Genomic DNA, 24,960 nt, shown 5'->3' with positions numbered 1-24,960 from the left:
AAGCTGCAAAACATTTTGCGGAGGGTTCATTTATGCAAACACTGTTTAAAATAGCTTTCATTGATAAAATAGCCTTCTCTCATTTACATATACTACAGACAGTCTGGCAGGGGTCCTGCAGGAGCCCCACCTGCGGGTCCCCAGCCCCGCTACCCCCTGCACTTGCACTGCTGGATGGCCACGATGGTACGAATGCGGTCTCGATGGCTCCTGAAGATGTGTACGTCATAGCGGTGAGGGACACAGCGGCGAGAGGCAACCTCTGCCCAGACCAGACATTTCTCTCCACCTTGTGACTCCCTGCAGTTAGAGACAAACCAAGTACATTCCCCGCCCGCCCCTCAGGCCCCAGGTTCCTGCCTTCCATCACCTGGAAAAGGGGAGATGCCCGGACCAGGGAGGTTCTGCCTCTGTTCCTCGCTTCTGGCGTAGCTCAGCAGGCTGCCTCCTCCCTCTCTGCCCGTGCAAAGCAAGGATTTTTTTTCTTTCTGGGTTGATTCATTTCCCTACACGTTTGACACATTTTGTCTCTGAAAGCAACACAAAGTGCTGCCCTCCTGGCCTGAAACAACCGTTTGAGCCTCCCCATCCTCTCCTTCTCTTTCTCCTCCTCCTTCCTCCACCCTGCAGGAATCACAGGCAGGGAACGGCAACGACACATTCCAGGCCAGAGAAGGCCTTTGTCAGGATTTTCTCCCCATCTTTCTCTGCTATTGTGGGGGACCACAAGCTCTACAACCAGCTGCCTGATGGCTGAATTCAGCATTGTCATCAGCAGGTTATTATTTATCCCTCGAAGCAACAGAGCTGCTGTAGCACCACTGCAAACACTGCTGTGTTTCAGCTTTGTCCCTGTATGATCAGACATGGGTGAGCTGCAGGTGCTACCCCAAATCTGCCCCGGTGTTACCCCTTAGGCCCTGCCCTGGGACCCTTGGGGCGTTGCTGGAGGGCAGTGGGAACAGAGGCAGCTCCAACCTGCCCGGGATGTGTGCGATGTGCCCATGAGGGGCCAGACCCTGCCAGCTGTGCTTACCTAAGCAAGCAGGGATCCCCCGAGGAGCAGCTGCCCAAGCACCTTCCCACATCAATTTCCTGCAAAGATTTGCAAAACAAAGGCATGAAAATCCCCCACCGCACCTCGTAGGGGACACTCCAGGGGACTGGTCGTGCATCCCTGTGCCTGCCCTCCACCCCCAAGCTGAATACACACCCCTGTGCAAAAGGGCAGCAGGGAGGCAAAGCTCACAGGGAGAAGTATTTTGGGGGCACATTATTATTATTGCATCGTAGTTACCTATGCACAAAAGCTATGCTGAAGCCGAGTCTGTTGAACTGAGCTTAAGACATACTTAACTCCCTTTTTCACATAAATAACTCACTATTCCCTTAATTAGTTTTTAAAGAAATCCTCCCCCCCCAAAAAAAAAAAAAAAAATGTTTGTTAGTTTACACCAATGTATAAATGAATTAGTGGCATAGGATACAGTAAGTGTGAGATTTTTACCACCACAGATTGTAGCCAGGTTTTGCTCAACATTCCTGGGAGAAGCTGCCCACGGCAGAGCAGCCTGGGGTTGTTTCACAGAATCACAGAATCACAGAATTTTCTAGGTTGGAAGAGACCTCAAGGTCATCGAGTCCAACCTCCAACCTAACGCTAACAGCCCTCCACTAAACCATATCCCTAAGCTGTACATCTAAGCGTCTTTTGAAGACTTCCAGGGATGGTGACTCCACCACTTCCCTGGGCAGCCTGTTCCAATGCCTCACAACCCTTTCTGTAAAGAAGTTCTTTCTAACATCTAACCTAAAACTCCCCTGGCTCAACTTAAGCCCATTCCCCCTCGTCCTGTCACCACGCACGTGGGAGAACAGGCCAACCCCCACCTCTCTACAGCCTCCTTTAAGGTATCTGTAAAGAGCAATAAGGTCACCCCTGAGCCTCCTCTTCTCCAGGCTGAACAAGCCCAGCTCCCTCAGCCGCTCCTCGTAGGACTTGTTCTCCAGGCCCCTCACCAGCTTCGTCGCCCTTCTCTGCACCCGCTCAAGCACCTCCATGTCCTTCTTGTAGCGAGGGGCCCAAAACTGAACACAGTACTCGAGGTGCGGCCTCACCAGAGCTGAGTACAGGGGGACGATCACCTCCCTAGCCCTGCTGGTCACGCTGTTCCTAATACAAGCCAGGATGCCGTTGGCCTTCTTGGCCACCTGAGCACACTGCTGGCTCATATTCAGCCGACTGTCCACCATCACTCCCAGGTCCTTCTCTGCCTGGCAGCTTTCCAACCATTCCTCTCCCAGCCTGTAGCTCTGCTTGGGGTTATTGCGCCCCAGGTGCAGGACCCGGCACTTGGCCTTGTTAAACTTCATGCAGTTGACCTCAGCCCATCGGTGCAGCCTATCCAGATCCTCCTGCAGAGCTTTCCTACCCTCAAGCAGATCGACACACGCACCTAACTTGGTGTCATCTGCGAACTTACTGAGGGTGCACTCGATGCCCTCGTCCAGATCATCGATGAAGATATTAAAGAGGACCGGCCCCAGCACCGAGCCCTGGGGGACGCCACTAGTGACTGGCCTCCAACTGGACTTGGCTCCATTCACCACGACTCTTTGGGCCCGGCTATCCAGCCAGTTTCTAACCCAACGAAGCGTGCGCCAGTCCAAGCCAAGAGCAGCCAGTTTCTTGAGGAGAATGCTGTGGGAGACGGTGTCAAAAGCCTTGCTGAAGTCAAGGTAGACCACATCCACAGCCTTTCCCTCATCCACCCAGCGCGTCACTCTGTCATAGAAGGAGATCAGGTTCGTCAGGCATGACCTGCCTTTCATAAAGCCATGCTGACTGGGCCTGATCGCCTGCTTCCCCTGCAAGTGCTGCATGATGACTCTCAGGAGGATCTGCTCCATGAGCTTTCCTGGCACTGAGGTCAAACTGACAGGCCTGTAGTTTCCTGGGTCTGCCCTCCGGCCCTTCTTATAGATGGGCGTCACGTTTGCTAGCCGCCAGTCGATTGGGACCTCCCCCGATAGCCAGGACTGTTGATAAATGATGGACAGCGGCTTGGCCAGCTCCTCTGCCAGTTCCCTCAGTACCCTTGGGTGGATCCCATCTGGCCCCATCGACTTGTGCACATCTAAGTGCCGTAGTAGGTCACCAACCAGTTCTTCATGGATAATGAGGGCCACATCCTGCTCCCCATCCCCTTCCACCAGCTCAGGGTACTGGGTATCCAGAGAACATCCGGTATTGCCGCTAAAGACTGAGGCAAAGAAGGCATTGAGCACCTCCGCCTTTTCCTCATCTCTTGTAACTAAGTTTCCCCCCGCATCCAGTAAAGGATGGAGATTCTCCTTAGTCCTCCTTTTTGTGTTGATGTATTTATAGAAACGTTTTTTGTTATCTTTAACGGCAGTAGCCAGATTGAGCTCCAGATGAGCTTTGGCCTTCCTAATTTTGTCCCTGCACAGCCTCGCTACTTCTTTAAAGTCCTCCTTAGTGGCCTGCCCACTTTTCCAAAGCTTATAAACCCTCTTTTTCCTCCTAAGATCAAGCCACAATTCTCTGTTGAGCCAGGCCGGTCTTCTTCCCCGCCAGCTCGTCTTTGGGCACGTGGGAACAGACCGTTCCTGCGCCATTAAGACTTCCCTCTTGAAGAGCGCCCAGCCTTCCTGGACCCCTCTGCCCTTCAGAACCGCCTCCCAAGGGACTCCACCAACCAATGTCCTGAGCAGCTCAAAGTCAGCCCTCCGAAAGTCCAATACAGCGGTTTTACTGGTCCCCTTCCTGACCTCGCCAAGAATAGTGAACTCCACCATTGCGTGGTCACTCTGCCCTAGACAGCTCCCGACGATCACGTCCTCCACCAGTCCTTCTCTGTTTGTGAAGAGAAGGTCTAGCGGGGCACCTCCCCTGGTAGGCTCACTAACCAGCTGTGTCAGGAAGCTATCTTCCACGCTCTCCAGAAACCTCCTAGACTGCTTTCTCAGGGCTGTGTTGTGCTTCCAGGATATGTCAGGGAAGTTGAAGTCCCCCACGAGTACAAGAGCTGATGATTTTGCAACCTCTGTCAGCTGCCTGTAGAATTCCTCATCCGTCTCCTCATCCTGGTTCGGCGGTCTATAGCAGACCCCGACCAGGACACTAGCCTTGTTGTCCCTGCCGATCCTAACCCAAAGGGACTCGACCTTGTCATTCCCAACCTCGAGTTCTACAGCCTCGAAAGACTCTCTAATATAGAGAGCCACACCACCACCCCTTCTATGCTGCCTGTCCCTTCTATAGAGCTTATAGCCAGGCATTGCAGCACTCCAGTCATGAGACTGGTCCCACCACGTCTCCGTGATGGCAACCAAGTCGTAGCCTGCCTGCCGCACGATGGCTTCCAGCTCCTCCTGTTTGTTACCCATGCTGCGTGCATTGGTGTAGATGCACTTCAGCTGGGCCATTGCCTTATCCTCCGGCCTTGCCATTGTTCCCCCTGGCACAGCCCCAACAATCCTAGCCTCAGCCCCATCCCCCTTCCTACCTAGTTTAAAGCCCTCTCAATGAGCCCTGCCAGTTCCTGGCCCAGGATCCTTTTTCCCCTAAAAGATAGGGACCCGTCTGCGGCCATCAGGCCAGGTGCTGAGTAAAGTGCCCCATGATCAAAAAACCCAAGATTTCTGCGTTGGCACCAGCCCCGGAGCCACGTGTTTAACAGGTGGGCTTTCCGTGTCCTCTCTGAACTCCTCCCTGCCACCATAGGGATGGACGAAAACACCACCTGCACTCCCGCTCCATCCACTAACCGACCCAGCCCCCTAAAGTCCCTTTTGATAGCCTTGAGGCTTCTCTCTTCGATGTTATCACTGCCCGCCTGGACTATCAAAAGGGGGTAATAGTCAGAGGGGCGTACCAGGTTAGGAAGCTTCCTGGCAACGTCCCTGACCCTGGCCCCAGGGAGACAGCAGACTTCCCTACGGGTAGGGTCCGGCCGACAAATAGGGCCCTCTGTTCCCCTAAGAATCGAGTCACCAACAACAATAACCCTCCTGTCTTTTTTGGTGGAGGCAGTCCTGAGGCGCGGAGTCGACCTCCTCGCTCCAGGCATCCTCCTGGGAACATTTGCTACCTCTTCCTCACACACCGGCCTCTCAATCTCTAGGGCCTCAAACCTGTTGTGTAAGGGCACCTGGGAAGGTGGGGCCGGAAGGGGAGAGCATCGCCTGCGATGTCGAGCCCCTCAGATCAGCAGAGCTGAGCCCATGGCAGGGGAGACCAAGCTGCAGGGACCAACCTTGAGCCGTTTCTCCCTGTGTCCTGTGGAGCTGTGCACAATTTCATAATAATATTCCACTTGGGAAACACGATAGCATTTCTCCTTCATTTCGCAGCTCTCCAGTGTCTGAATCACCTTCCCACCACTTGGATTTTTGACCAGGGCAGTGCTGAACTTTGTGGGCATGCAGAAAAGGCTACCTGCAAGGAAACAAGATGGAAATTTAATCTGGGGCTGTCTCTGAGGCCATCACAACTGCAGCATCCTTGAAATGTGTCTGTTGTGTGGTTCTGGCATCCAGCATGGGAAGTGCTGTTTTTCCATGTGAGGGGCCCCAGCTAAGATTCTGGGGCTCATTATTCCACCAGCTCGGGGCTTCAGCTATAGATTTTGTTCTGCCCTCTCAGTTTCAGAGCACAGGGCAGAGACAGCTCATTCTGGGTAGAAATTGTGAAACCTGCGAAAGCCACATCTCTGGGGAGCCAGCATGAGCTATTACATTTTATCTTTGAGAAAGAAGGACTTTGAACATAAATTATTCATGGCAGAGCTTTTTCCAGAGACATCCTCTCACGCCAGGGAGCTGGGGAGCATTATTTGACATTTACTCATTCAGCTTCCTCTGGATTTCACCGGGCTGCTGTGCCCAGCACAAGTCCCTGACCCCACCAGCCCATCACCAGCCCAGTGCCACTGTCTCTCCTGCCCTGGAGCAATCCCTGCATCCCGCCACCTTCCTCCTAGCACGGCCCAGGATGGGGTTTTGCTGTGAGGCTGACAGCTGGCTCGTACCCCCCCGGAGCCCACCTTCCCCCGAGCCTTTCAGACAGACCAGTTGCTTCCCAGTTCCCTGAAACAAAAATACTCAGCTTCCCCCCAAAATATTTGCAGCTGCTCTCGCCCTGCTTGGCCACAGGAGGGGAAGGGGCCAAACACCCCCTGCAGATGCAGGTTGAGTCCTGCTTCTCCTTTTCTTTCTGTATTCAAGCCTTAATTCAATGGCAAATGCACTGTGCAATAAAAAATAAAATTGTCTCAGTTTGATATGCCTGGTGTGATTTTTAAGGATGCCCACAGCGCTCATGTTGCAGAGAGCAGGCAAAGAGGGGTTTGGGCAGACAGGCTGCACTGCACGCCTGCATCTTCACTGCTGTTACCCCACGGGTCGGGACACAGCATCCCTGTCCCTCTGTCCCTGCAGCATCAGCTCTGCAGCTGGAGAGGAGGGAGAGGTAGGAGAGGCTCCTCCAGAAAACAACAGCTTAAAGGACACAGGCACAGACTGTCCCATGGAGCTCAGTCTGAATGATCTTCTGAGGAAAAAAAAAAAAAAAAAAAAAGAGTTGATTTGCTGAACATCCCAGCTTTTCTCTCCCTCACCAAGTAAATTAGAATTAAAATGTCCATTTCATGTGCTACAGGCAGTGAAGGATGGCTAACTTGACACAGGGGTCATTCTTGGGCTTTTGTCTCTAAGAGGTTGTCTTGCCCTGTACCCTGTGGGTGCAGGTTCTACAGGGTTTGCATCTGGTTCCAAGCTCTAAAATGGCTGTAAGAGTTTCCTACCCCCTCCATCAGCTCGTGGAGGACATTTCTTTGTCCAGGATGCAACTGTGTTTTTGGGGGAGCAAACAGCAGTTTCTGACCGCAAGTCTCTGGGATGCTTTGAGGGGAACACAAGATCACGACCGATTTCTGGGAACCAGCGTTTTTGGGTGAGATTTTAACACCCTTCTCCAGGACCCCCCTCCTCTGTTGCTGCCAGTCTGTAACACAACGCCGAAAACCTCAGCCTGTCTTTACAGGGGGGAAATCGAGAAGGAAAGTGCCGAGACCTGCCCTGGGGCAGAGGCAAAGCCGAGGGCGAGTCCACATTTCCCAGTCCTGGGCCATTATCACTGAATGAGCCACCATCCATTAGCAACCCTGGGGACAACTGCCACTGTCCAGCACCTTCCAGTCACACATTTAGGAAGTAAATGTCTGTGCTCATTCTCCCACCCCTGGAAAAAAGCACTTCACGCTGCCTAATGATCTACTTGCTGTGTCTTGTTGCCAGATTACACAAGGCTGTGGGACCACAGTGCCCCTCTTCACAGATCCTTCCTTTAGGAGGGATGACAAAGGACGGAAGAATAATTATCGTTTTCATCCACGAGCACAGCCCTTCTGCATTTTGGCTTCTTGGCCACCCACCTGGCTTCTCCAGCCCCTCTGGATCAGGCCCCTTGGCTGCCTTCCTAGCTGACACCAGGACTCGCATCGATCTCTATCCCTCTCTAGTGGCTGCTGTGCAGCCCTGCCACAAGAGCTGCCTGGAAGGTTGTAATTGGATAGTTTTACATGCCAAAAAGCCGATAAAACAACTTCAACAAATTCAAAGAGAACTGATTTTTATCAAGGAGTTGTGGAAAAGCATTTCTAAATGACTTTTCATCCTGATAAAAAATGATCGGTTCAGCTCCACTGACGTGACGCTCTTTTATGTGTGAACTTGCAAGACAGCCCCCAATTCAAAATGGACTGACTCAGCTTTATCCCAGTGGAAGGTTTTGACTTGTTTGGAATGATTTAGTTTGGAATTTCCATTTCCAAATGATTTTTGAAACATGAGTGTAGTTCACCGGTGCCAAGATGAAAGTGCATTTCAGAATGTCAAAAAAAGAAGCTCCATTTCTAAGTGTTCTGTTTCAGTTTTTAATCATCACACTGTTGTTTTTTGCTTTGAAGCAAGCTTTTGAAGCTTTCTTTGGAGCAGAGACTCCCAAGGTCCCTTCAAGTCCATCATTAGAGTGCACTTCCTTGGACCATAAAGTAATTGTACTCCCATCCTCACACCATGCATAGGGGAAGGAATTTGCACTGCACTTGCAGACCTGTGCTGTAAGGGCACAGCGACAGAATGGAAAGGAAAAACCAAGCTCAAAATAGAGTCCCCTCCCCCTGTAAATCATAGGCTCTGCGTGGCAGACTTGGGTGCTGATGGACCTTGCTGTAAGCTCTGACTTTGCAGGAAAGGGCGCTGACCACACAGCAGGGCTCGTCCCTTTTTTCCTGGAAGAGGGGCCCTCCACCATCCCCATACCTGCACTGTAGGTCGGCTCAGAGCATCTCCCCACATCAACCGTGACCTCCCAGGGAGAGTCTGGAAAGAACGTTTTCAGAGCTGGGAGACGCAGACACTCCTCAGGCCACGCGCTGCAGTGACAGCCACCAACCACCTCCACCTCCCGATCGCCTTCCAGGAGCAGGAGCCGCTCCACGTGGATGCGAGCTGGCTCGCAGTGGGACCCTGCTGGGCAGGAACGTGATGCTCCTGGAACCTCGGGGTGCCCACCCTGTAGCTGCACAGAATGGAGTAAGGAGCAGATTCACTTTTAAGAGCAGCTTGCACCAGCTCCCTGATAAAAACCTCCCCTGACCTAGAACTGACTCAGCTTGTACCCCTTTAGCCCAGCATGGCAGCATGGTGTTGCTGTGGTGCTGCCCTTTGCAATAACATTTAGAGCAAAGTTGTTTCTTCCCCAAAGCTCTGCTACAATCAGCTGAACAGCGATGGCTGAAGCAGTCCCACTTTCCCTCCAGGCTCCTGATGTGGAGGATCAGCATGACAGCAGCTCTGGAGAATGATTGTGGACCTGCTGGGCTGGAAGGTGCTGCAGCAGCAGAGCCACAGCTCTGACAAGCAGTGAAAACATTTTTCACAGTCACAGACCCCAGGGTGAACACACACAGTCCAGGCAGGTGCAGTGCCTGCTGATCTTGTTCCCATTCCCTCTCCAGGGTTAGCTGTCCTGGTGCCAGACAGGATGGAGATGGGACATTAAGCAACTTCAGCTCTCCTGGGATAAAGAAAGCACCACAGCCTGTGTTTGGGGATGCTCCTTCTAGTCCCATCTAGGAGTCACACATGGCACAAGGTAAGGCAGTGGCGTAAACACCTCAAAGGCCAATTTTGCTCACCCAGGCAGCAAAGGGCCTCTGACAGCTCTGAACAGACACCAGCTCTTGTGCAGAGCAGATGTGGCTGAAAGAGTTGGTCTTGCTGCTGGTCTCAGGGAGGACAGAAATACACATGGACGCTGCCTGGAGCACCAACCCATCCTCTGCCATAGGGTATCTCATAGAATTTCTGTTTGTCTGCCCTGCATATTCCACTGCTTGGTGGCTGAGGAGGACAAGAGGCTCAGTAACTAGTTTACTGCAGTGCAGAAGACAGTAACTTAGAGCGTGTGCCAGGTATTTTAAAACATGTATGAAATCAGAGCCCCAGGCACCAGTGTGTGACCTTCATGCAGAAACAAATGCTCCTGCCATTGGGGTCACAAAGACACATTTCTCACCTTCTTACTTCTAAGAAAATCAAGCATGGAAGTGTGTCTGGAGAGCCCCAGGAGGCCAGGGTGGTGGGAGCTGATAGGCTGGGCTGGGCAGGCAGACCTGCACTTCCCAACATCCACGCTTACAGGGCTGCCAGAGACATCTGTGAAACAAGAGTGATAAAAGGATTATTGCTTACTATTTGGATACGATCATTTTATAATTTCTGCCGTTCACATAACAACCTCAGATGTTTTGCAAAAACTAAAGGTTAAATTTGTATGACTACTGCTCTTACACATTGAAAAAAAAAATACCCAAATCTGATTAAAGAAACCTCAGACTTTTGGACACACAGTTCAAATCCATTTTCACACATCTGCGCTAATATTGACTGAAGCATGTTTTATGTAGCCTTAGGGGCTGCAAGGGGAACTGAGACTAACAGCTACTCTTGAAGGCCACAGACTTTTCTCTGGTGAACTAGTGGACCTCTTTCCTACTTTCTCTGCACATTAAAGCCAAGACACCCCATTGCCTCACTGATTCCCCTGTCAATATTAAACCTGAGAACCAAAAGTCTGCAGTAGTCCTGAACTTACACAGTACCCAAATGTTTCAAACACGGAATTCAACCACAGCTTCCTGACACAGATCTCAGTCTGTTGTTGCAGCACACTTGTACAGAATATGAAACCTGTTTCATGCACATGAACAGACCTGGTGGCCAGGCTACTCTCCAGTTCCTATTCTCCAAAACTTGCTTTAGGTGTTGGGTTATCTGGGTGTGGAGTCCCCTGCACATAAGAAACACCCCAGGGAGGACAGGTGGGACTTGAGTGGGGATGCTTGAAGGGTGCGTGTGTCCTGTGGGTGAAGAGTGAACTCACCATGCCCCACGTGGAGGAAATGGCTTTGCCTCTGGCAGCAGCCCTTCTCTTCAAACATGTTCCCTTGCTCGCCCTCTCTGCTGATGGCTCCGGCACCTGTAATCACAAAGCACCAAGCTCAGCATTGCCCCAGTCAGAATTTGCCTGCCTAAGCCAGGAGGAAGCACTGAGCTCCAAGCACACAGCTCCAGCCACCTGCTGCCTTCAACCTGCTTCAGTGTAAGGAAGAGATTTAGAGTAATTATAAATGAGCATGACCTATCTGACCTCTAACACTTGGCTAGCTGGACTAAATACCCTAATTAATTACTCAAAAAAAGAAATGGCTGTGTTTAGCAGTTTTACCTTCATATACCCATTCCCTGTTCTCTTCTACTTCTGTGCTACTGCAATGCGAGCTAGGATCAGAGGAACAATTTGTGCTGAAAGACAGCACAACGCAGCTCCTGGGCTCTAAACTCCCCAAACACTTATGCACAGCAGCTTCCTCAGAGGCAAATCCTGTACTATTTGTTGAGTGCAGACAATCCCCAATGATGTTCAGACAGTGAAGCATAGTAGAAAACACACACCATGCCCACACAGAAACATCACATACAAAGCCCGCATGTGGCCTCACACCACACACCAGTACAAGCCCTTTTCTCTCCTACACAAGAGCCCAAATCTGCACCAAAGAAAATGAGAAGGAAAAAAGAACTTACTGGCAAAGATGGGACCATGTAAAAGTCCTGCCAAGAACACTACAGCTAGCAGGTCCTGCATACTGCACTTTAGGAAACACAAGCAGGGCTCCACATCCCAGATACTTATACCAGCCCTCCCTCAGCAGGCGAGAAGGTGAACAGCTTGGGGACAAATGGGTTTGCACATTGCTGGCAAACACTGCCAGATTGTGATCTGAACAAACATCCCGGCAGCCCGGACAGCGATGGCATCTCTCCCACAAAACCTATCGGGATCGGGCTTCAAGCAAACTTCAAAGTGTTTCTTGAGAGCAACTGGGCTTGCCCACAGCCTAGGGAAGCTCCCTTGGGGGTCTTTGTTCTTACTACTGCTTTCAAACTAATTAAGTTTGTGGTAACTCAGAGTCACTTTTAAGTCCCCTCATTTGAAAAGGACGTGTATCCTTCATCCTCATTCATCGTATTCAATGGGTTTTTTATCTAGAGATAACCCACCTTTGTCACTCTGCAACACCAAAACTGGTCTTTGATAACAGACAGCAACACACGAGGACTCAGTAGCAAGGACAGTGTGTTTCCCATGACCACAAGGAGAGATCCATGACTACTTTTGCCTCCCTTCAGTGTGACTGACCCCTGGAGCATCTTCTTTCTAACTTGTTAAACACAAAGGAAAGTAACAGTCTCCTGAGTCATGGAAACATGAGAAGCACCAACAGTGCTTGCATCCTGCAAGAGACTCTCACAGACACACAGCTCAAAGGCAGTGATGCATCCTGAACACTTGCTGCATGTGGTTCTCAATTACAGAGGTTAGGATCTCTGCACCTACTTGCCAAGTCCAATTGGCAGGGACTAGATCCAATTCCCAGGGTAATTCTTTTGCCAGATTCAGGAATGAGAGCAAAGGAGAACAGCAGTGGCAGCATAACATGACAGATGTCATTCATGCATTCAAAATTGGATTATTATTACTATTATTATTTTGACTCAGATCACTTGCAGGTGCAGGGATCACAGTTTATGGAAGCTTCCATGAACAAAACAAAAAGTTTCCCTGGAGCTCATGCACAGTTTCTGGGGGAGAGCTGGGCTTAACTGTACCAGATGCACTGAGGAAATGATGAACAAAAGCAGAACACCATTAGAAGGCATCCTTTCCAAACTACACTAGTGCTATAGAAACGAGACCTTCATCACAGCAGCACAGAGGAGGAATCAAGACAGCTATTCAACAACAACAAAAAATTTAATGTTGGCCAAGAAACAAACATATACAAAGAAAAATACATTTCCATTAGAAAAATCACCATGCCTTGGCACCTACGCTAGTCCACTCTCCGTTCACAGCTTCATGGTGCTGCAGAGTACCTGGAGAGGCAGGGACAGTTACTCTGAGCAGCTGCTGTGTGTCATGACCAGAGCTGGAGAGCAGTCTGCATTGCAGCAACAGGGCACAGTTAAGTGACGTACAAAATATTTATGAAAAAATACATATTTTAAATAAAGAACTTACAACAACTTAAACTTTATACAAAATATTATGGTTGCCATTTCAGTGTCTCAATTCTAGGAACTACTTTCGAATGCTCAGTGTCCTGTTTTCCACCCCACATCTGTCTCTGCAGTCTGTTTCTCCAGAGAGCTCCATCTCTGGCCAGCTCAGTCCAAAGTACCTACAAATGAAAAGAAAAAAAAAAAAAAACAGTCAGAAATCAGAAAGGAAACAGAAATGCAGTTATATGAGCAACTGAAACTTGTTTCACCTCTCTGAGGGGAGAGAGGGACTTATGCTATTAACTATTAAAGATGGGCCCCAGAGGGGCTCTGCAAATTATTAAGTTATTTCTCTCTCAAGAAGGGGATTACAGAAAATATTGAAACCAACTGAAACCAAGCAGAAACTCACCTTCCAAAAAAGCAAATTCATCAATAGCTTCAATAGCATTATCTGCAAAGCAAAGTGAAAACAATTAACATAGATAAAGCTGACTCCATATTTGCTTTTACTTCAAATAGCAGCATTTGAATTTGCATCACAGTGCAGTGACCAATTTCAAAGAGGTTTATTTGTTTTGGAGGTGGTGTGTGAAATTACTAGCATATAATATTTGGTAGAAGATTTTGCTTTCATCTTTGGAGAAATAAGTTGTTCCTACAGCTGTTTCATCACACCAGGACAGGTAGAAAAACCCTCCCTCCTACCAACCCTTTGCTAATGACAGTACTAAACGTGGCCTCGTACCCAGATCTTTTCTCTGCAGAGTTTTTCTTTTTCCTTGCTGAGCGTACACATAAGCATCTTTGGCTATGGTTTCAACAAACAACTCCTGCAAAGCAAAAACACGAGAGTTTCACAAGGAGAATGTGAGAAAGAAAGAAAGAACACCTGTGCAACAAGGAAGATGAAAGGTCCTACAGAATTTCAGAAGAAACCAAAATCGCCATCCTAAAACATCCCCTTCCCAATAAATAGCTCTGAAAACCACAAATTAAATTGTTGGGTAGTGGTGTGCATGAGAAGTAACAGAGGACAGAAGGCTGTGCAGGGCAGAGACAGAATCACAGAATCATCCAGGCTGGAAGAGACCTCCGCGATCACCTGGTCCAAGCCTTGTCTCCTCCGAACACGTCTGAGACCAGACAGCTGCTCCCAGGGCACCTCCTGGGACCCAGTCCTTGCGTGCCATGCCGAGGATGCCTCAGCTGTCGGAGGCGGATACCCAGCAGCAGCCCTAAGAGTTACTGGAAGGGAGCGTGATGTGAAAGCTACCCTACCACCAACCCTCACCTGTGCAAAGGATCTCTGAACGCCTTACAGAGGCGACGGAAAAACCCCTGTCACACGCTGCTCCCATCTGCACACCACAACCCCTCCACCTGCAGCCAAAGCCAAGTGGACACCCACCCCGACCAGGCTCAGAACTGCCTCGGAGGAGCAAAAAGCGAGCAAGCTGCCGCTCCACCGATAACCTCAGGCCCACGGGAAGGGGGGACCCAGAGGACCGGGCTGGGCCGAGGCTCCCCGCCGAGGGGCCCGCGCCGCCCCGCGCCTCACCGTGGCCCGCGCCAGGACGAAGACGGCCTCCTGGCTGGCCAGGGTGACGTCCGGGTCCGCCTTCACCAGCGCCTTCACCCTCGCCAGCGGCAGGCGGGCCAGGCGGGCCGGCCCCGGGCACTGCGGCCCCGCGCCCGCCTCCTCCCCCGGCCCCGCCGGCTCCGAGCCCGCCGCTGCCGCCGCCACCGGCCCGGCCGCCGCCGCCATCCCGCGCCCAGGGGCCGCGCCTGCGCAGCGCCGCCGGGCGGAGCGGGGCCGCCGCGGGGAGGGCCCGGCGGAGCTGAGGGGCTTGAGGGGCCCGGGGACCGCGGGGTGGCCGCGGTTGGCTCGGTGCCTTCGGGGAGTCGGCTGCCAGCCAGCCCCTGCCCCGGCTTTGAGGTGCGCGGTCGGTACCGAACACAGCCCTCGAGCCGCCTGCTGTCACCCGCTTCCCCCTGGCACAGCGCTGCAGCCTCCCTGCCCTCCCCAAATGTGGCCCCCGAGCCTGTCTGTTTCTCCCAAACACAGCCCTTCATCCTCTGGTCACCCTCAAACACAGCCCTTCATCCTCCTGTCACCTCCAAACACAGCCCTTCATGCTTCTGTCACCCCCAGACACAGCCCTTCATCCTCCGGTCACCTCCAGACACAGCCCTTAGCGATATGGTTTAGTGGAGGACTTGTTAGTGTTAGGTCAGAGGTTGGACTAGATTATCTTGGAAGTCTCTTTCAACCTAGATGATTCTGTGATTCTGTGATCCTCCTGTCACCTCCAAACATAGCCCTTCATCCTTCTCATCCCCCCCAGTCTCACAAAGAAGTCCCTCGTAACTCCTCCTTCACTCCAAGACACAACCCTTCCTCCTCCCCATCACCCTCATCCCCCAGACATGTCCTTGCAGCCTCCCTGTGTCCCTGTCCCCCAAGCATTGCCCTGTCCTCCCCACCCTGCTGGAACCATGGTCATGGGGACCCCAGGGAGGTGGCTGTCCCAGCCAGATGCACACCTTGTTGGCACCCAGAGGGTTGGGCACAGGACCCCCCAGCATGCTGCCTCCACCCGGTGGGATCCCACCCTCCAGTGTCCCCTTCACAGGATGTCCCTGAGGACCACCACCATTTACCACCATGGGTCTCTCCCAGGCTTCCCCACATCCTTGACCCACCAGCTTATCCTTAAAATGGTCACCCTGACAGCCATCCTCAGGCACAAGACAGTCATGGGTGCTGCTGGGGGGACATCTTCCCAAAGGGACAGAGGGACATGCCACCCCAGGGCAGGGACATCATCACCAGTCTGCATCTGGCCAGAGCATCTCTGCAGGCCTCAGCCAGTGCCCCAAGCAGGGGTTGGATTGTCCTCTGCAGAGCGGGGTTTTACCTCATGCCGACGGGACTTGACTCAGCCTCTCAGCTTTCCTGTCTCTGAGGCAACGAACAGCAGGACATTTCAACACACAGATGGCCCAACTAGGTGCCGTGCTGTGCAGAGCACTTCTGCTTCCCATCAAAGCTTGACTCCTCTATGGAGCAAACATCCTCCAGTTCTGGATGTGTCTAAAACCTGGAGCCCTTGCCCCAACCCATGCAGAGCTTGGCTGAGGCTGGGCTGCACAGGCCGTGCTGGTTGTGCCATGCTACCCAAAAAGAGCAGACCATGAATCCCTTCCTCTCTGCAAGTCCCACGGGGTTGTGAAAACCCAGCCTGCAGCAGGTTCACGTTGGCTGTCACGAGATGAGAACGTAACTTGCCCTCTTGTTCCTCGCAGGAACCCTTTCCCTCTCATCTCAGAGTCTGGGCTCTTTTCTGGGTGAGACAGCAGGTTCTGGTGGGCCTCACACTGCCCGGCAGCAGCAGGGGCCAGTGTCCAAGCTAGAAGTGCACAAAGAGCTGCTGCTCCTCCTCCTCCTCCACCTTCTCCTCCTCCTCATCGTCCTCCTCCTCCTCCTCTTTCTGCTCATGCTGCTTCACAGTCAGCTACTTCCTGGCATTGCACACAGCTTCTCACCAACCATTAGGAAAGAGCTTCTGGTTTCAGAGGAGGGGGACCCTGCTGCCATCTGAAGAGGCTTGGCTTACACAAATCCTCCTGTTTGGATGCCTCTGGTGGTCTTTAGAAAAGAGGAGAACTCGTAGGAAATTGTCCACTGATGGAAAATGGTGAGTAAGAACTTTACCTGGGCTGCTGTGGACCTTGGGTTGGGTCATGGGGAGCAGAGCTGTATCTCCTGCTGAGGAAGTTGGAGAGTTTCTGTGGCCGTGTCCTTGTGAGGGGTCAGGTCCTGCTGAGACCCTCGTCCCCCCTCAGGGAGTAGTAAAAGGCAAAGTCCTGTGGTCCACCTGTGCTGGTAGGAGCTTCAAAGGTCTCTGACCAGTTCGTGGGCTCAGTGCAAGAATTGCCAGGTTGACATTGGGCTGAATATAAAATATGTGAAGGAGGAGAAGCTTACATTGTGCTGCTGAACCCAGGAAGGCACCCAGCAACGCAAAAAGCTGGACTTTATTACTGTGACAGCACTGCTGTATCCCATAGGTAGGCTCAGGTACTCTGTCTGTCCCACCCCATTGAACAGCGCTAGAACTTATGGTTACAAACATCTGAATTGTGTTCACATCTAAAATCCCTGAGGAATGTTTGATAGTTGCTTTTTTTCATTAGTTTTTGTGAAATCTCCACTGCCTGGTGTGCAGGAAACAGCAAATTCACGCTGTTCTACCACAGGCTCTGCCCAGAGTGCTGTGTTAGCAGTGTTTACTGGGGAAACTGTGGTGACTGCCCAGGGATGAGAGGGGAACTTGAACTTATTTAGGTGTATAAATTTGAGCACTTATGTCTGAAAATATTGCGTAGCTTCTTTGTACTCTAGTCCTTCTGTTGTGAAATAAAAAAATTACGCAAGTGCAAACCCAGACTGAGATCCCAGAGGGAGGAAGACTTCAAAACTGAAGCCTATGGTAGGGCAAATGGAGCAGCCAGCTCTGATGCAAATGGACGCTGTGGTCTGAGGACAAGAAGGCAGGAGAAAGATGCAGGAGGAAGAGGACAGATCCTTCCCTGTCCATATGGTCTATCTGGGATGGTTATGGAAATGTAACCCTATCACCCCTGAGCTTTGTGCTGTATCTCAGACTTGGCATTTTTCTTCTGAAAGTCATCCAGGCACCTCCTGGCTGCCTTTCTCTAGAAACTTCAGAAAAAGGTGCTGCTTCAGGAAGCCCGGGCAGCTCTGTGCTGGGGCTGGTGTGGCCCAGTTTGCCTGTGTGCTCATCACGGTGTGAGCAGCACAGGAAACACCCTCATCAGAAAAGTAGGGCAGATCTGCCATTTCTTGGCTTTTTTTTTTTTGTATACAGCCTTCAGCGGGATGGGTTTTCCTCCAAGGAAAGGATGCTGACAGCTCTGCGTGGTCTCCTCCACACAGGTGCCATGGCCCCTTCTCCTTATGGAGAGGCTGTCACAGAGCAGGACACGTCCCCATGGTTTTGGGCTCCCCAAGGCTTTTGCTGGAGCTCACAAGGGAGCTGCTGCACTTCTGATTACCATGGTCTTCATGGGGGCCAGGGCCAGGGCAAACTAGGTTGCTCCCCTCCGAGCCCTGGGCAATATCAAGGTCTCAAAGTCTGCCCTCGGGAGTTTTGTTACCAGTAGGGCATAATTCCCTTCCCTGTCCCACTGTTTTGAAGGTTCCTGATAGTGGGCAGAGGATGGATCAGGCCAAAAGACTCCGTGAAACAGCTTCTGGGTGCCCTCACGGTGGTGGACCTGTTCCCAGTCTGGTGCAACCCTGAGCTCTTTTCTCAGCCACCCATGCAGTGAGCAAAGGCCACTTTTCATAGAGGAGGCTCAGTGTCAGGCCATGCCGAAGCAATAGTGCATTCTGCAGAGGGGCTTTGACTCATTTTCCTCCATAATGTTTTAACTGGAGCTTTTCTTAATGGTTGCAGAGGCACCTGGAGGGGAAAGGGGCCATGGTGCGGCACCTCCAAGCAAAGTTCAAAGGCAACAGGGAAGATCTCCCCGAAGCGGGCAGCTGGCTGGAGAGTCGCTCGGCAGCATCCCCTGCAACGGAGCCAGGACAGATGCCTGTGCTGGGCTCCAAGGGTGAGCCACCCCCTGAGTCCCCCCGGACCAGGAGGGTGGACTTCAGCAGGGCACCTCCACCTCACAGCAAAGGTCAGAGTGTGGGACAGAGCTCGCTTCCTCATCCCGTTTCTGAGACCCCGGAGTGGATGGCACGACTGAAGAAGGGTGTTGCTCAGGAAGCCAGCTCCCAGCCAGCCCCTGCAAAGCCAAGAGGAAGAGACGTGTTGAACAAGGAAGTTGGAGCCACCTCTGATCCTCCCCAGAGAAACCAAGCCCAGCAGAAATGGCCACTTGTCAAAGACAAGGGTGCTCCAGCAGTTCCAGCCAAAGGTGCAGCTGTTGCAGCCTCCTCAGATGCTGTGGGAAGCACCCAGGAGACAGGGCACCCCGCTCTGCCTCGGAGGAAGCCTCTGCCACATGTCATGACGCTGGGAGCGAGGCCGGCCAAGCCCAGGCGCCCTCCTGCCGTGGATCTGGAGAAGTTCCGTGCAGCTGCACGTCCTGGGATGCCCAGCCGTCCTGCCGTGGAGCCAAGGAGCACTAAGCTGGGTATGGCCAGGCACCCGCTGGCACCTCAGAGTCCCCCACTGAAGGCAACCCCTTCAGGATGCAAAATTTTCCATCTTAGAGCCTGGAGATCCTGGGAGACAGAAATTTTGGGTGGGCTGAGTGGGGGCTGGTTGGTGACCAAGGGGCTTCATGAGCATAGCACATGCAGGGGACATAGGACAGCAGCTGGAGAAACAAGGAGCAATCAAGTGCCATGTCCCTGGCTGGGAACAGGTATCAGACTCTGGGGTGCTTGCAGGGAGTGGTGCAAGGGGAAATTCATTCCTGTAGGAGTGGTGCAGCCCTGTGGCAGGGACCAGGGAAATGGGTATCTCTGTCCTTGGAGATATCCAGGTGTCAGCTGGACAGGGCCCTGAATGACCTGCTCTAGCTCTGAGGCTCTCTCAGCCCTGCTCTGAGAAGGAGGTTGGATGAGAGGCTCCTCAGGCCCTTTCTGACCAGCCCACCCTTCCGTGACTGTAAGAGCAGTCAGGCATTACTGGTGGGAAGCAGAGCTGGCCTCCTCTGTTGAGAAGCACTTACACACCCTTTGGCCAAGGGGCAGAGGCTCTCTGAAGCTGGCAGCACATTGCCTGCAACACCATCTGCCTCCAAGCCTGAGGGAGCTGCCAAGACTGCAGGGGCACAGACAGGACCATGGGGGCACCATTGGGACCGTGGTGCTGCTTGGTGTGTCCTCCGTATGGCTTCTGGCTGCCTGCGGGACGCAGAGCTTGGTGCCTCTTGACGTGGTGGTTCTCTGTTCGGCACGAACTCTGCCACAGTCCTTCCAGGTGGTGTCTTTCCAGATCTAGGCAGATTTGTTGCTTTCTGACAGCCACCACTCTGCTAAGACATGCTCTTAGCTTTGAAATTTGTTTCAAATCTTGCTTCTTCCTCAACTTTTCGAATTTCTTCTTTACCACCTTGTTATAAGGACGTTTCCCTATTACCCAGCTCCTGCTATAACTGTGGGGCTGGATGCAACTCTAAGAGTAGAGCCTCTCCCTTTCCCTATGAGAACTGCAAAGCCTGTTTTATATTACTGTATTAGCCCACCATTTTGTGGGATCATTCAGAGGCCTTTATCAGTCCTGGCTGTGCTGTTGTGCTGGGAGATGCTCACCCAAAGAGGGGCCCCAGCCTAGAGGGTTAGAGTCGCCCTGGCAGAGGAGTGAATGATCCTCCCTCCATATGTCATAAAATCTGGCAGTTTTCAAGTATTTTATTGTCTTCTGGAAACTGAGGCAAGTTGGAAAACCTAGAGTGACTCCTCTAGATTTACTTATTTTTGTTAATCACCAGTTTTAAGGTAATCTTATGATTTTTTTATGGCTTGACGTATGATTGCTCATCACCTGGTACAATATCCCCATCAGATCTGCTGCGTTGGATATTCGTGTTGGTTGCTGACTGGTCTAGCTGACCAGCTGTGAGTCTGGCGATAAAACTGATGGCATCTTGGTGCAGCTGGATGAATGCTGGGGCTTGCAGCAGGTGCAGCAGCACTTTCTGGCTGATGATGTCCCTGAGCACTTGGAGATGCCCAGGACTTGCCCTGGTACCAATCTGATGCAGATCTGGAGTTCAACGTTTTCAACATATTCAAAATATTCTTATTTGGCTTCCCCTGGCCTTTCATCATTGGTCCAGGGAGAAAAAACTTTATGGACAAAAAGGCAGGAATTCATAATTAAAGCTCCCTAGGGAGCTCCCCAGTGAGCTGTGCCCCAGAGCGTAGGGAAGGAAGAAAATTCCCAGATGGGCCATGGAGACAAACTCCTCGCTGGATCCAGATGTGCAGCCAGCTTTATCACCCCACATCCCTCTGTACAAATCTAGCCTGAGGAGGCTCTGATCCTCTGAGCTGTGGTGAAAACTTGAAATAATCCCTTGTTGCTTTCCCATTCTTCTTTTTACCGTAGGTTACCCGAAACCGGGTAGTGTTGCATCGGGCCCGGCACGGTTCCCACCGCGGGATGCTCCAAGTGCAGCAGGGTAAGTGCTGCTGAGGTGCTTTAATTTTAGGTGGCCTCCAGGCTGTCCTGACCAGGTGGGAAGGGCACCAGTTCCATCGGGCACCAAGGCATCGGTCCATCGGTTTTCCTGCGGGTTCCTAGAGCCCAGCTCAGGATGGCTCCTCGTGCAGGCAGCTCCAGTGGTACAAAGCATTGTTCTTCACAGGCTGCTGCATGGCTTCCTAATCACACTCTGCTCTGTCCCAGGGGTGAAGAAGAGATATACGATGATGTAGAGACTGTTGAGCTGGTCAAGAGAGACCGAAATGTTCCACTGCCCCCCACGTCCCGACCACCAGCGTATCTCCGTCCCGGAGGAGGTGGGTACAGGCTGGGTGCTGGACGTGGTGCCTCAGGGAGCACTGAGGACCCAGTGAACTCCGCAGCCAGCAGCAACTGCACTGGGCTGGCTGCTCCCATGCACAGGAGGGTTTCTCTGCCACCTTGTAAACAAGCATGGGTGACTCTGATCCCCTGAAATTATCAAATCTGCTTTCCAGCCATCTGGATGAGCCCATTGACATCAACTGAGCTGGGCCCTAGGGACACACATGGCCCAGCGAGGCAAGGGCTGTGGAGAGCAGCTGCCCCAGAGCTGCCAGCCCTGCGCCCTGACCTGCCCAGCTCATTTCAAGGCGTTCTCTCAGCAGCTGGTGGTCCCAGTGGTTCCTCTCTCGCTGTTGTTTCAGTTTCTTTCCCTGTGTTTTGTCTCAGTGGGTGCCTGCAGCTTACACCAGCCTCATGTCAGCATCTCTGGGTTTGCTTTTACAGGTAGAGATGCCGGTCGAGCCTCTGGCAGGTTTGCCCTGCTGGCAGCTGTGCAAAGGTAACAAGGGCAGGTCATGCTTTCTGTGGGGCCTCAAACTGCCAAGAATCCTTGGTGCTTCTGCAAAGCTGGATGTTCGGTTGTCTTTGCTGGGGTTGCAATAAGAATGTTGGTGGTGAAGGGCACAGGTGGAGGGTTTAAACCTGGCTCAAGAGTTCCAGCATCCCTGCAGGGAGGCACCTCTGGGTGCTGGGGGAGACCCAGTGCAGGGGAAATGTGACAGGGCATTGACCAGGAAGGAAAGTGTAAGGGGGGAGTAGGAGTGGGGTTACCCAGGCTTTCCCTTGACTGACAATGACTCTGCAGAGAAGCCCAGGCCTCCCGAAAGATGAAGCCAATGACACTCAAAGAATGCAAGAAGGAAGAGAAGGCAGACAGGGAGTTTCAGAAGAAATTCAAGGTGAGTAGCACTGAGTGGTTTCGTATCCCTCTAACCTCCCTCTTGCTCCCCAGGAGCCGTGCACCACAAAGACCTGGCTGTACCCTATCAGACCTGCCCTGTGCCCCACCAAGGCATCCCCAGATCAGACTGGTCCCTCAGACCCTTTTGCTTAAGAGGAGCCTGCTTTTTCCATGAAGGGAAAGAGATTGGAGCTGCATGGCCAGCACTCCTTGGGGCAGTTGCTTGAGCTGCAGCACTGCTGTTTGTGTTTCAGTTTGAAGGGAGCATCAATGTCCTGACCCAGATGATGGTCGACCCTGCAGTGACTGAGAAGAGGGGCGGAGGGAAGAACCTGCCACTCAGACGGGGAGAAATTCTTGATGTGATTGAGTTTACAAACAAGGATCAAATCCTCTGCCGAAACAGCCAGAGGAGGTGTAAGTCCGTGGGGACTGAGGCTCTGCTTGGAGCGGGGATCACAGCACACAGCTTCCAGGCAGTCACTGCTGGTAACTTCCTTCGCACACACACCATTATGGTGTGGGAGACATCCCCTTGCTGTCGGAGATAGTCAGCATATCCTGGGTCTCCAGTGTTCCTGCTTCTCTTTGTAAAAATGCCGTGCTCTTCCTCCCACTCGGAACGACCCTTTCTGCCTTTAGCTGGGCTTGTCATCTCCTTCTGCTAAAAGCCTCTGCATTTCCCAGAGCCCGGCACATCGGGCTTTGCTCTGGTCACAGACTCCACGAGCTATGCTTGCACTGTAGGGTGCTCGGGTGACATGGGCTGCAGACCCCCGAGGCAGAGATGGGGATGAGGGCTGTGACCCAGCCCGGCAGGCTGGTTCCCTGCGTTGCCAGCAGGTTCCTCCCAAGGGTCCAGCTCGGCTTCCTGGAGCCAGGCTGCTCCTCTCCCCCAGCTCTCCTGGGGATGTGGGGTGCTGCTCAGCCCTGCCTGTGCCAGGGTGCGACCCCGCTTATGGCCCTGCTCCCGGCACAACCTGATGTGCTTCTCCTTGCTCTGTTGCAGATGGCTATGTGCCCCGGGCTGTGATGCTACACCTGTGAGTATCTGTTTCCTGGTCCCTTCCTCCCCACTCCATGAGCTGCGGTGATTGCCCAGCGATTGCCCAGCACCAAACCAGCCCTGGTGATCAAGTGCTGGCTCTAAACCATCCAATGCAGGCAGTGGCCATAAGCACAATGCCTGCTGGTTAGCGGGGGGCAGTCTGCCCTTTCCATTGATTTCTGGTGTCAGGAGAGGTTCTGGCACTGGGAGAAACTTCCCAGGTTGCTGTAAGCCCACCCTAGGCTGTGGTCCCAGCACATGGGACTTGCCCAGGCACTGCTCAGCTGCTGCTGCTGGCACAGCACGAGGGGCTCTCAGCATCCTGGGGTGGGGCCACTGTCCATGTGCAATGCCAGAGGGGCCAGATCCATTCTCCCCTTACGCTGGAGGATCCCATCTCCTGGGAGGAGCAGCCCAGAGGGGCAAGCATGAGCCTGGCAGGAGGTGAAAGAGGTGACACAGAGCACACCAGAGCCAAGAGGCATGTTAGGAGATGGGACAGACACAGCAGCAGGAGCTTGCCCTTGCCTCAGTGGTGGGAGGTTGTGGTGGACCAGACTGCTCACAGCATCCAGTTTTTTTTTTTTCCCCACAGGGACACTGACATCTATGACGACGTTGAGATTTATGGTAGGTTCAAGTGAACTGCTGCCAGTTCATGAGCAGGCGGCAGCTGTGGTCCAGGTCCTGAATCCCTTAGCAGGCAGCAGTCGGCATGGTCCCAGGGCCCCTTCCCCAGGCCTTGTACCCAGGCACTGGTACCGGGGCCTCCCCTCCCACCCCTGCTATTTCCCTGCTTTCCATCTCATAGGAGCTGGGATCTCCTCTCCCTCTTTGATTTCTTTCTTCCCTGGGACATGCCTTTCTTCCTCACAGGTCCCCACAGGTTCTTCCACTCCCAGTTACGTGGATTTCTCCACACCCTTTCCCTTCTCAGCTTGCTCCCTCCCATTGCAGCTAGCCCCATGGACCTCTTTAAGGTGTCCCTGATCCCCCAAACAACTCGGGATGCCTTTCCTAAGCTGTTACTGACTCATGGCTTACAAACTCCATCCCTCTGCATGCAGAGGGCTTTGCAGATGGAATTGAATGGAGACAGCTGTATTTTAGCTATGCTGATGAACAAATATTTTATCTATTCCACCTGTCAGGTTGAACAATCCGTGCTAAAGCCGAAGTCATGATGCACACCAACAGAGACCTCTCCAAAGACCAAAACATGGAAAGTACTATATGCCACGCTCTTGCTTTGGAAGGAGGTCTGCTTCCTCTGAGATAGCTTGCAAAAGCCACCACATCCTTGCTGAAACAGCAGCGAGGCTGTTCAGCACACTGCGGTGCTGCAAGGATCCTGTCCCACAGAGGCAGGGACTTGAAATAAATCTCCATATCAAGCCCTGTCTGTGGCCTAGTTTTGTATGTGTAAAATATAGCAATGATTTGAGAGGGTTTTGTGTTCTTTTTTTTTTTTTTTTTTTGTTTTGTTTGTTTGTTTGTTTAATCTGTGCAAGAAAAGTTTTAATTCAGAGAGGTTTTAGTATTTCGTCAGTCCCATATCCCAAAATATTGTGAGCAGCAATGATTATTGTACATGTGCCGTGTGAGCAGCCCATGGCCTGCAGGGCAGCTTCCTTTCAGAGCTGGGGCAGGGTTGCTGCATCTGTTGGGACAGATATTCCTTTGGGTCCCTTTAGCACCATCCATCGATATGCTGGGGTGCCGAACTGTTCAGACCACCACTGGAAATCCTTGGATGAGCTTATTAATGGTTTTGGAAAAGTCCTTGGCAAGCTCTGCTCTAGAGAAGCCCTTGCACTGACGCAGATGTGGGGTGGGAT

General features: G+C 52.3%; 3 protein-coding genes across 8 annotated transcripts; 1 reads left to right on the top strand and 2 right to left on the bottom strand.

The window, feature by feature from the left end:
* Window positions 1-13: 13 nt before the first annotated feature.
* On the bottom strand, window positions 14-12,813 carry LOC311423973 (uncharacterized protein). 4 transcript variants are annotated; one of them, XM_084498659.1, is made up of 8 exons: window positions 12,674-12,813; window positions 11,653-11,809; window positions 10,472-10,567; window positions 9,605-9,744; window positions 8,347-8,605; window positions 5,280-5,461; window positions 1,037-1,095; window positions 14-300 (listed from the first exon to the last, which is right to left on the bottom strand). In XM_084498659.1, exons 3-8 carry the CDS (start codon window positions 10,527-10,529, stop codon window positions 150-152), a joined length of 849 nt encoding a protein of 282 aa, XP_084354785.1. In that variant the 5' UTR covers window positions 10,530-10,567; window positions 11,653-11,809; window positions 12,674-12,813; the 3' UTR covers window positions 14-149. The 4 variants fall into 4 exon arrangements, with proteins under 4 accessions (XP_084354785.1, XP_084354784.1, XP_084354783.1 ...); XM_084498658.1 differs by having other exon boundaries at window positions 11,653-11,813; window positions 12,674-12,803; XM_084498657.1 differs by lacking the exon at window positions 11,653-11,809 and having other exon boundaries at window positions 12,674-12,806.
* On the bottom strand, window positions 12,388-14,536 carry POLE4 (DNA polymerase epsilon 4, accessory subunit). Its single transcript, XM_084498672.1, has 4 exons — window positions 14,216-14,536; window positions 13,403-13,487; window positions 13,067-13,108; window positions 12,388-12,833 (listed from the first exon to the last, which is right to left on the bottom strand). Exons 1-4 carry the CDS (start codon window positions 14,420-14,422, stop codon window positions 12,820-12,822), a joined length of 348 nt encoding a protein of 115 aa, XP_084354798.1. The 5' UTR covers window positions 14,423-14,536; the 3' UTR covers window positions 12,388-12,819.
* Window positions 14,537-16,020: 1,484 nt separating this feature from the next.
* Window positions 16,021-24,516, top strand: PRAM1 (PML-RARA regulated adaptor molecule 1). 3 transcript variants are annotated; one of them, XM_084498643.1, is made up of 10 exons: window positions 16,026-16,355; window positions 18,141-18,828; window positions 20,754-20,826; window positions 21,054-21,166; window positions 21,618-21,672; window positions 21,979-22,072; window positions 22,329-22,491; window positions 23,084-23,117; window positions 23,718-23,752; window positions 24,274-24,516. In XM_084498643.1, exons 1-10 carry the CDS (start codon window positions 16,353-16,355, stop codon window positions 24,276-24,278), a joined length of 1,263 nt encoding a protein of 420 aa, XP_084354769.1. In that variant the 5' UTR covers window positions 16,026-16,352; the 3' UTR covers window positions 24,279-24,516. The 3 variants fall into 3 exon arrangements, with proteins under 3 accessions (XP_084354770.1, XP_084354771.1, XP_084354769.1); XM_084498644.1 differs by lacking the exons at window positions 23,084-23,117; window positions 23,718-23,752 and having other exon boundaries at window positions 16,021-16,355; window positions 22,329-22,499; window positions 24,222-24,516; XM_084498645.1 differs by lacking the exons at window positions 23,084-23,117; window positions 23,718-23,752 and having other exon boundaries at window positions 16,022-16,355; window positions 22,329-22,499; window positions 24,233-24,516.
* The last annotated feature ends 444 nt before the right edge of the window (window positions 24,517-24,960 follow it).

This window comes from Aythya ferina (genome assembly GCF_964211825.1).
Source record: "Aythya ferina genome assembly, chromosome: 26".
NCBI lineage: Eukaryota > Metazoa > Chordata > Aves > Anseriformes > Anatidae > Aythya > Aythya ferina.
The sequence above is the reverse complement of the archived record's forward strand: the minus strand, read 5'-3'. Positions and strand labels throughout refer to the sequence as shown.